At 36.6% G+C, this 11,698-nt stretch overlaps 1 protein-coding gene across 1 annotated transcript in view; it reads left to right on the top strand.

Moving 5' to 3' along the window:
- The first annotated feature begins 3,671 nt into the window (after positions 1 to 3,671).
- Positions 3,672 to 11,698, top strand: part of LOC109049938 (tumor necrosis factor receptor superfamily member 11A-like) — a 10,028-nt gene continuing 2,001 nt past the window's right edge. Inside the window, exons 1-8 of the mRNA XM_019067604.2 lie at positions 3,672 to 4,043; positions 8,361 to 8,433; positions 8,765 to 8,890; positions 9,342 to 9,488; positions 10,540 to 10,624; positions 10,996 to 11,072; positions 11,160 to 11,264; positions 11,357 to 11,406. Coding sequence (XP_018923149.1) covers positions 3,969 to 4,043; positions 8,361 to 8,433; positions 8,765 to 8,890; positions 9,342 to 9,488; positions 10,540 to 10,624; positions 10,996 to 11,072; positions 11,160 to 11,264; positions 11,357 to 11,406 — 738 coding nt within the window. The 5' untranslated portion in view covers positions 3,672 to 3,968. The remainder of the gene's footprint in view (positions 4,044 to 8,360; positions 8,434 to 8,764; positions 8,891 to 9,341; positions 9,489 to 10,539; positions 10,625 to 10,995; positions 11,073 to 11,159; positions 11,265 to 11,356; positions 11,407 to 11,698) is intronic.

The raw sequence follows: 11,698 nt of genomic DNA, 5'->3' as shown, positions 1-11,698 counted from the left end.
AATAGAGGAGCAGGGCCTGCAGAGCTCATTAACATTTAAAGGAAGATGCTACAAAACGGCTTGCTTTGGAAAGATCTGTTTTTGACAAGGTAAAAAAGGTGTTTTTAACACTACTATTGAGAAATTTTAACCAAACTATGTTACAGACTTAACATTAGGACCGATGACCCCGTTAATGCTGGTTAGAAAAGTGTCCAAGTTACGTCCAACTTGCTCTGATGTCACGCTGACGTGTGCCAAAAAACTCTTGCGACGGATTTGCTCTCCACCGACTGCGCTGATCAAGAGCATGATGGGAAACAACTGGCTGACGACACAGCTTAATGCTCGGTTGATGTTGCGTTCTTTTTTTTTTAAATGTTTTTTTATTTTATTTGATTTCATGTGGTTATGTATTTAAATTACACATGAATATTCTCAAACACTATGACAGTGCGATCTCTGTGTGAGGTATGTGATTGTTGTCATATTTCTATAAAAAGCTAAAATACATGTTTGTATTAAAAGTAAAAATGGATGATAAATACGCCTTTTGTATGGAATCAAATAGCAAGCACTTTGAGTGTCTTGTTCATCATATTTTCATATAAAAGCAACAGAACTGAAATTACATCATGTTTATCAGCAGCACAGCCCATGAGTGAGAATAAGGCGATATCCGCCTTTGATCTCGTAGGTATCTGTTCCACTTCGAGAAGTCAGAACTGTCCATCTTGACTTCGCTCATTTCACTCCTCCCCTCACTCCTGCCGCGAGGTGCATCTCAAACAAGCGTATTATTTCAAATGGGAATTTCTTGGATTTACACATCCTTGGTAATTTTCGGCATAACATAAATACACAGCTGCATGAAATATATCACACTGTGCAAGTAGTTTATGGATATTTTATTATAAATATTTGACATATTGTGCCTTTAACCACAGCTGTCGTCTGTTTTTTGTCTGTCAGTGGCAGCATATGCAAAAAAATATACAGTATGTGTATATATATATATATATATATATATATATATAATTTTGTATATATGTACATAAATATACATATATTAAAATTTTCCTCATATTGTTGCATCACCCTGACTTTTTTTTTGTTTTTTTGGAATTTATGCCCCCCAAAACATGCAATGTTTTTGATCATGAAAGCATAATATATTTACATAGGTTGGGTTGGTTCAGTGTTGTTTTTTTCGTGCTAGAACAATCAGTCTATTGTGACATCTCTATATCTACCTGACATAGCAGCTTTGAAAGTCCTCCAGGAATTAAGGACACCATGTTCACCTGATTTGCATGTGGGGTGGTGTGGTAGCTGCATGAAGGAGAGCGCATGGATGCCAAAACATGCCCTTCAGCTTTACTGATGACTGTTATTCAAAGCAGGCAGCGGTGGCTTAAAGGAACAGACACGGCAGCTTTGTTCTTGAAAGCGAGAGGGATGGTGAGTTAGTGAAACTTCTGGCAATCTTTCAAATACCCCCACATACAGTACGTCCCGAAAGCATCGCTATCTGCCCCATTCACCCACTAAGACAGATGCCAAGTGAGCAATTATGAGCTGACAGTTAAACAAGATAAGAATTACGAGCAAACAACTCACAGTTTAACATTACATAAAATGACCTTCTGCTCAGAGAGGCCACAAACTAGTGGACCATTACTTTCTAATCTCATTAAGAAACATTATTCATCATTTAACTATATGTTATTCTTCTGAAAACTGTGTAAGTTCCAGGACCACAAAGCCAATTTGAAGAAAAAGTGCACAGTTTCCTTATCAGTTGTTTATCTGCTGAAATGAATGGGAAAATGGGATGATATTAAGTATAGGCTTGCAAAATATTTAATGCTCAAAATATGGGGTTTGTCATAAATACCAGTTTGAGATGTTTTTGTACAGCTAAAATCACTGGAAATGGCTAACAATAGAAGCCTAGCACATTCAAGTTCAAAAATGGCTGCACCTGTTCTTATGTTAAAAAAGGGTGGACAGTTACAATTAAATAATTAAAAGTGGTTGAACTATAGTCTTTGAGACAAAGCGCATCCATTTTTATAACAGATTTTATAACTGTTTTATTAATATGTTAAAGACTTTGCTTATCTGAAGCATTGCAGATTAGTCACACTCCAGGGGCCCGTTTTTCATACGTCGCTTATTACATCTGAGATTATTTGAAAGATTCTAGATCTTCTAATTGTTATGACTGATCTCTGGCTAATTTGGTTCTTCAAAAAAATTCGCGGATTTGATTAAAATATCTGGATTAAATTGTCTAAGATTACTGCACGTTCTCGTGTTCCCCGAATAGGGCAAGTGTATCGATACTCAATACCACGATCAGCAATGCAGCGATTGTCTGGCAGCAAGACAGCAATGTAATCAGCAATTCATTTAATTTTATCTTTGAAGCAGATTTGTTACGTGACAGCAGTTTCTTAAGGGTCAAGATCAAGTTATCTGCATCTCCTGCGCTCCATCAAGCCACTTCCATAATAGCTGTCACCACTCAAATGAATGCAAGACTCATATTAACTGTATAGCATGTGTGTTAGACTCCAATACAAGCATAAAGTAATAAGTAAATTATTGTCCCTGGATCAGTAGGGTACTCTTGTAATAAAGTAGCCATGGTTGGGACAGATTATGGTCTAGGTCTCCCCGGTCGCCGCAGCATAAATGGCTGCCCAGTGCTCCGGTAGTGTGTTCACGGTGTGTGTGTGTTCACTGCTGTGTGTGTGCACTTTGGATGGGTTAAAAGCAGAGCACGAATTCTGAGTATAGGTCACCATACTTGGCTGTATGTCACGTCACTTTTTCACTTTATAAGTATCAAATCTGCCTAAAAAGATGCAATCTAATCCTGTTTATTATTAAAAATTTTTATCCCAAGCAGGTTTAAGTTTATGGACCTGTTGCTATGACAGCAACTCCGGCATAAGCTTCGAAGAACCAATCAAACCAAGATCATGCCAAATTTTCAACAATCAAATCTAACTGAGTAAGCGACATGCGAAGAACAGGCCCCAGGTGGCATAGCAATCATAAACAACCTAGCTATTTGATTGGACGAAAATCTGTGTAGTGCAGGATGAGTCATCTTACATCTTGCATTCTAAGTTTATATCTCGCAATCTTGAGTTTACTTCTCACAATTTTTCCCCCTCCACAGAACAAAAGATAAAAAAAAAATGTATTGCGAGTTTTTATCTCACAATTCTCTCTTTTTTACTCACAATTATGAGTTTCTATTTAACAATTCAGATTTTTCCTCTCCGAATTTATACCTTTGCAAAAGTCGTAAGTGAGTCTATGTTCAAAATTGCATACTTGCTCATTTTTTAAAGGATTTTAAACATTAGTATACTTTTTGTTGATTTGAATCATATTTTGCATTAAAGGTTTTAACTTGACAGTCTAATCAAATTATGACTCGAGAAAGATAGGTTCAAGTCAATTGCGTTGCATTGAGGGATACAATATTCCAGCAGTATACACTGTTTCGTGTACACTAGCAATAGATAGATTCTATTTTTGATTTTTTTTTTGGAGGGGGGGGTTTATAGGTATAGCTATCTCACAACGTAAATGTATCTTCACTGCACTTTGGCTCGAAGCGTAAATACATGTGCTTGACGTGGCGCGGTGCTACTAAACTGCTACAGTGTTTGTCTGGTTATATGAACGTCACCCCGTTTATATGTGGACTACTTTGATTACGAGAAATGGGAGGAGCGTGTGAGAAACTGAGCAGCTTCCACATGACTGTAGAGCAGTGGAAACACAGGGAGAGCAGCAGTCGAGGCGTGGGTGAGTGAGTGAACATCATGGGACATGCTCTCTGCGAATGAACTACAGCAGTCTGGAGTTTCACCCCTTCATCCCAGAGCGCGCAGACGTCTGCTGCTGAACATCACTGGACAATACCGAAACTGAGATTACAGAGTCCTGTTTTAAAGATTAGAAAAATGAGAGTGAATTTTTCAGCTAGTTGGATATTTCAAGGATGGATCACACACTTCGTTCTTGCTCTGTGCACGCAGGTAAGTTTTTTTTTTTTTTTTTTTTTTTTTTGCAAATTATTAAAATACACAGTCTTTGAATTTAATGGTAGGCTATTATAATAGGGAAACCCGGAATTTAATATAATGGGGAATTATTATTTTGCACTCTGTTTACTTTTTGGCCACCACAATGCCAAACTGCATTATCCCCCTCTATTTATTTCAGCGCTTTGTTGCGAGAGCGGGTTGTGTACATCAGCGATGTATGAATCGCGAATGACTCGTTCTTTTGAGTCGGACCTTTGCTGTGAATCTCAAAAACCGGTCTGATCGCTTCGTTCGATCTGACTGAATCTCCTCAAACGGCTGTCTTGTCAACACCTAGCTCTTTCGGATGATTCATTAATATAAGAGCATTAGAGCAATATATGAGTAGTGAACTGAGGATTTGACTGGTGGGGCGAAAAGCAAGTAATAACCGAATGGGGGAATGTTAAAACGCAATGCAAATATGTTTGTGAATTTATTGACTGTTTTGTCAACGCGCGCACGAAACGAGTTGGTTTTAATAAACAAGTCAAGTGAAGTACATTCATTTTGACATTATTGAATCAAAGATTAATTATGGTTGCAACAAACTAAACTGGGACGCATTAATTACAGCGAAGTCCAAATAATGACGCGATGACAAGAAAATAACCTTTTTTAACCGGTTCATTAAAATGCACTGTTCAAAAGAACCGCTAGGAGTTGGATGCCAAGTCACTAATTTAGTCTGTGGCTCAAAATTGAAAAGACATACCTAGACATTTTATTGATATGCACTGTTCAAAAGAACCGCTACTCCCAATCGAAGGGTTGTGAGTTCGAGTCTCGGGCCGGCAGGAATTGTGGGTGGGGGGAGTGCATGTACAGTTCTCTCTCCACCTTCAATACCACGACTTAGGTGCCCTTGAGCAAGGCATCGAACCCCCAACTGCTCCCCGGGTGCCGCAGCATAAAATGGCTGCCCACTGCTCCGGGTGTGTGTGTTCACATTGTGTGTGTGTGTTCACTGCTCTGTGTGTGTGCACTTCGGATGGGTTAAATGCAGAGCACTAATTCTGAGTATGGGTCACCATACTTGGCTGAATGTCACGTCACTTTTTCACTTTTAATTTTTTGTGTGTTTTTTTATGTGGCTCAAAATTGAAAAGACATACCTAGTCATCAAGTTTTGAGACACTTCCCCACTCTTTCCTTCCCTGCCAGATTTTTTCTGAACTTTTCTCTGGAATCTGAATTGTTGCACACTTTGAGGGGAACTCCATGTGGATGTGGATGTCTCTGGGATTGTGCTTTGTTCATGATGGTTTTAACCGTAAGTGTGCAGTTAAAAAAAAAAAAAAACTCATTAGGCTAGATCTTTCCGCCAAATGTAAATTGGATATCATTACATTCCCAGGAATGGTGTAAAACTCCAGCTCAAAAACTCCAAAACTCTCCAAAACTTGTTTTGTTCCATGCAAACATTCCGGGAAAACCCCTAATATTGGAATTTGACAACATCTGTTATAATCTTAAGAAATTTTACCTTTTGTTTGTTTGTCAAAGCCCATTTTCATTCATATTTTCATTCATTAAGTTGTTTTCTGACTTATCTAATGTTGTATCAAGCCAAAATTTTGAACATGTTTTCTGTTGCATTACATATAGGTCTGAACATGTGTTTGGCAGGTTGTACAGTTATGAAAGAAAATGTCAGTATATCTGGAAATTTCATTCTGGCAACAGTGCTTGCCTCTTTCCACCTTTGATACTGAGGGGCATTTTGTTTTGTCAACTAATGATTCTGTTAAACTCAACTAATTATAAATGACTTTTATTCATATATACAGTTCTAGTATACAATAACACAGCATTGCTATCTTTTTGCATTCATAAACAGAATAAATGCAAGACGATGCACATGACTGAACTGAGTCTGTAAGTTATGATATCTGAGTGCTTCTGCTACAGTATATGCAGCGAGCTCCTGTGAGAAAAGATTTCTCTGTGTCCGGTGCATATTTTCTAACATATAATTTTTCAGGGCGTCACTGACCATGATCTTATATATTTAGTCAATGAAAATATGTTGTGTTGCCTTAGTATAGCCTTACATTCAAATGGAGAGGATCAGAAATGAACTCTGGACATTCCTTTGGGTTTTCTGTGTTTTTTCACATGTGTCCATCAAAAGGTCTTTAGGTTCTTCAGCAGTGGTAGAAAAACCCTTAGAATTGCGTCTTCAACTTTGTTTAATAAACAAAGAGGAGATTATTTTTTATTAGTTTTTTTTTTTTAATTCACATTTAGATACACTGTAGTAGGAGAAAATATATATACACAAAAGTTTGGGATCAGTAAGACTTGTAATGTTTTTTAAAGAATTCTAAAGAAGTCTGGAACCTGTGATACTTTTTTAAGGATTTTTTGATGAATAAAAAGTTAAAAAGAAGAGCATTTATTTAAAATAGAAATCTTTTCTTACAATATACACTACCGTTCAAATCTTTGGGGTCAGTAAATTTGTATTCTTTCTTTTTTTGAAAGAAATTTTTATTCAGCAAGGATGTGTTAAATTGATAAGAAGTGATAGCAAAGATTTATATTGTTAGAAAAGATGTATATTTTGAATAAATTCTGTTCTTTTTAACTTTTTATTCATCAAAGATCCTGAAAAAGTATCGCAAAGTTTCCAAAAAAAAAAAAAAAAAAAAAATTGTTGGTAGTTGTTGATGACATTGTTGATAATTCTAATAATAAATCAGCATATTAGAATGATTTCTTTAGAATCATATGGCACTTAATACTGGAGTAATGGCTGATGGAAATTCAGCTTTGCATCACAGAAATAAATTATATTTTAAAGTATTTTCAAATAGAAACCATTCTTTTATATTGTAATAACATTTTGCAAGATTACTGTTTTTTCTGTATTTTTCATCAAATAAATCTTTTGAGCGGTTGTGTGTGTGTGTATATATATATATATATATATATATATATATATATATATATATATATATATATATATCATCAGGGAATATAGGACACGACTTGTTTTATTTGAATAAATTGGGTTTTCTTCCTGATGAATATGTGTTTTTTGTTTTAGTGAAGTGAAATAGTCCCTTGTTTAGACAAAACTTGTTGTCATTAACAAATCTGATAAGGAAATTATGTTTCCTCATGAATTTCCATGGTACCTATGGATTTTCCTGAGATGATGGATATATCCATTGATCCATGATCAATCCCAGGAAACCCGTAGAAAAATGTTTGCTTCTGCTTTTTTGGTTTTTGTATTTGCCTGAGAGAGATAAAGAGAGCTTTCGTAATTCATAAATTGCCTTCTGTAGTCCCTAAACAATATTTCTCTTCCATTTCTATAATTTGTAAATATATGTTGGCTAGAATACAGAAAACGAAGGCTTTGCCCGTGTTGCTCATTTGAAAGCAATTTATTTTTTCACTGTGCTATGCAAAAAAAGTTGAATCTGAGCATTATTTCTACTTATTTTAACTACAAAGAAGCCTTTTCACCTCCACGAGAGCCCAGTATGCTGAGCTTGGCACTATTTTCTTTTTTATTGTCTTTTACATGAGTGACGGCTGGATTTTCTCAGATTCGCGCTGAATTAAAGGATTGCATTTAATTCTGCCCTGCTGTTAAACCGTGGAATGCTTTTGTGGTATCTGGAGGGATGTGGGTGGTGTTTTCTTGCTTTTCTTCTTGTTTTTTTTCTTCTTCCGAGTTGGGCAATATCCCCATACACGCACTCCCCCACTCTTTCATTCCCTGATGCTTTAACCACTCAAATGATCCTTATTCCATGAAGATTCTCATTCCGACCAGAGCAAATGTTCAAACAGGCCAAACGTTGTGTAGTTTTTGTGTTACTGTAGAAATCACCAAGAGGACTGGAGATACAGTGACCCCGAAAAGTATTTTAATGCTTTAGCCACACTCAAAAATGCCAGAATGCCATTGCATCAGATTACGAAATAAGCAACTGGCATGCATTTTTCAAAATTAAAAGAAAAACTGGCCAAACTTTACTCCACTCTTCAGAAATTATTCTCATATGCTGATTTGAAACAAACATTTGTTATTATGAGTTAAACAAAAATTTGTGCTTCCCCCATGGTAAACATCAAAAACCTCCCATGGGTGACCTGTGAAACTCTCAAAGCTGCACGATTCATTTAGTATCTATTTATCTGTCTCTTTTGTTGAAGTGACATCTTGCTGTAGTTTGGTCACAAACATTTTATCATGTTATATCAGAGCCACTTCGTTTGTTTAACTAATGTTGTAACTCTTAATTTCAGGATGGACTGGCCATAAGCTGCCAACAAAATGAATATAAGCACAACGGGGGATGCTGCAGAAAATGTGAACCAGGTGAGCAGCAATACAGTCTACTATGTAGAAGACACTATAAAGCAATCCATTCATTCATTTTATGGTGTGTGAGTGAAGCCTGTCTGGGAAAAATAAGATCAGGTCTAAATCTACTCGTTTTTTCCCATTTAAAAAGCAGAAGGATAAGAAAAGAGGAAGAGGCCTACACATACCCACACAAACTATAACCTACGATGACTTCCATTATACAGTTCAAAGAATATCATATTTTACAATATGGAATCACTGACCTTTTCTAATGACCGAAACAGCAAGCACATTTACGTCTTTAGATGAGCAAACTTATTGCACAATATTTATTTCAATGCAGGAAAATACCTTTTCGCTCATTGTGATGGCAGTTCGAGCACAAAGTGCCTTGATTGTGGCCGTGAAGAATACCAGCCGGACTGGAACAGTGACACTAAATGTATTCCTCAGAAGTTCTGCGATGAAGGTCAGTGTCACTTACAGTTTTTCTCAGTAGCTTTGGTGCATTTCTCGAATCAGACATCACATCATCTAGTCACTTGTGCACATCATAAAAGCAGTTTCTCATTCTTTTGAACAAGTTGCGATTGCTTTGGTACATTCATGCAGCTGATTATGTACATTTGTCTGTGGTTTCCTACATTATGAGTTGCTATTGTCATGTTGTTTCATTTTGATGGCACTGATATGTTCACTTACTTTTGAGAGATGAACTACGGATTTCGAGTAAGTTACAGGCATTGTGTGGTGCTGTTTGTGCGAATTGTTTTGAGAAATGTTCAGACTTCTTTGCAAATATTAAGGATGATTCGAGAAATGCACCAAAGCGACTGAGAAAAACTGTAATATGTGTAAAGAAAGAATATCGATTAATTGTGCATTATATTTTGACACCACGCACTTATCATTCTCTACAGGTAAAGGATTTAACCGCACTCGTCCACGCAACCCTATAGCGGCTGAACCGTGTCGGTGCAAGCAGGGTTTCCACTGCTCTCTGATCAACTGCGAATACTGTGAGGCCATTAAAAAATGTCCTGCAGGAGAAGGAGTTATAATGGCCGGTAAGAGCTTGTGGTGACTCTACACTGATTTGACAATGAAAAAGATTTGATCATTTTAAATCTTATTCTGGGGGAAAATATTGATAAAGGGATAGATCATGACATGAATAACATGAAGGTGAGTAAACGATGACAGAATTCTCATTTTAGGCTGAACTATCCCTTTTATAAGTTTATTCAGAAGTTTAAAGTGGGAGACATTAATCATATGCCTTATAGATAGATGAAGTGTACCCGTAATTGAGAGTGCAGTAAATCAGTGGCTGTTCCAGCTCTGTGGCTTTGAGCACAAGGTTTAGTGCCAAATGGAAGGGAACATTATAATACAGTTCACAGAAATGGATCTGGACACGCTGTAGTTTACAATTTATCTTTAGCATCTTGACATTTACACTGTAATTAAAATTTAAAAGTATCACAAGGCTTTCTGTAGCTTTCTGTTATACTTTCTATGAATCTCTCTGGATAGATAGATAGATAGAGAGAGAGAGAGAGAACGGTAGATTGATAAAACGATAGAACGATAGAACGATAGATAGATAGATAGATAGATAGATAGATAGACTGATAAAATGTTCAATAGATAGATAGATAGATACATAGATAGATAGATAGATAGATAGATACTGAACGGTAGATAGATTGATAAAACTGATCAAATGAGATAGATCTATGGATAGAACAATAGAACTGTAGATGACAGAATGATAGATGGATAAAATTATGGATTGTGGATAAATAGAATGGTACTGTAGATAGATGGATTGATAGAATGATGGATAGATGGCTTGATAGATGGAAAGAATAGATTGGTGGATAGACAGACAGAGCAATAGGTGGATAGAATGATGGATAGATAAAATGGTAGATAGAAAGATGATGATGGATGAATGGATGATAGATGTATAAAACAATGCATGGATGGATAGTAAATATGATGCTAAGAACAGAAACACAAAAGTTATTTTTTAGGACAAATACCTGTTAAAATGTGTTCATTCATCTATTGAAATTGTAAGTCTGTAATTCTTTATCACTCTCTTCTTTGTAGAGATGGGCAGAGCTTCCTGTGCGTATTGTCAGTATGGATATTTCTCAGATTCCCTTTCAACAGAAGCCTGCAAGAAATGGACAGAGTGAGTATGCCTCTCATCTAAGCTTCAAAAGTCAATACAATAACAAGTCCATAGGTTTAACAACAACTGGGAGTGTGTGCCACAAACTGAGTCACACACACACAACTGTTCTTAAACCGAACTCATTTGCAAAGTCACAGCTCATTCTCACAGGCGTTGTTTGTCTGGGGAAGGTCTCAGGCATGCCCCCGCAGTCTTACCACACTGTGGTATTATGATTAATTTCTCCACCACTTCCCCTAGAAAGAGCCCCTTTTCTTTTTGCTCTTTGTATTTGTGGTTCCTCTTAGAAGAGAAAATTGGGACCAATCAAACCAGAAGTGAGCAGACTGTTTCTCTGCCCTCTGTTGATATGTCTAATTCTCTTCCAGTTGTAAAGCTATCGGCAAGAGTGAGAAACAGCCAGGAAGCTCTAAATCAGATGTGATGTGTGGAGTCCATTCTCCTGGTAGGTTATTTCAGATGTTTTGTATTTGTTGAATTGAATTCACCTTCGCAGTGTGGTGTGATAAATAAACCTCCTCATCCTCCTCAGTTATGACACCCTGGGTGGTGGTGGCCATCCTCTCGGTCATCATCATGGTATCGCTGGTTGTTCTCTTCTTGTTTTGCTGCAAAGATAAGCTGAACTTCCTCTCAGGTAAATGTAGTTCAGGGTCATTTTTGTTTGCTACAGTTTGTGGTAGATTCTTGTCTATGTTGTTGATTAAAGCGTATTTTCTGACACCACAGTAAATCTACGCACCTGCGTCCAAAACCTGAAAGGAAGTAGGAATCAACAGGTAAGTAAGAATATCTTAAAACTCTAACGATAACTATATTAGCATCCACAATAATGCACTGTACCATTCTGTTTATTTTAAGCACACACAGAAATAACATTGTCTGTTATTTTAAATACACACAGTTTTTCAAGCAGAATAGATTCTGATTGGCTGTGACTGTTTTTATCAGTTATCAGCTGGAAAAAAATTCTGAAAGTGATTCCAACAATATTGTTCCTTTATTTTTGTTATTGTTATAGCTGTGGTGTGGGCTGCCCTATTATCATAAAATTATGATTACCAACCATCA

Source organism: Cyprinus carpio, chromosome B24 (assembly GCF_018340385.1).
Source record: "Cyprinus carpio isolate SPL01 chromosome B24, ASM1834038v1, whole genome shotgun sequence".
Taxonomy (NCBI): Eukaryota; Metazoa; Chordata; class Actinopteri; order Cypriniformes; family Cyprinidae; genus Cyprinus; species Cyprinus carpio.
This window is presented reverse-complemented; position numbering and strand designations above follow the sequence as displayed.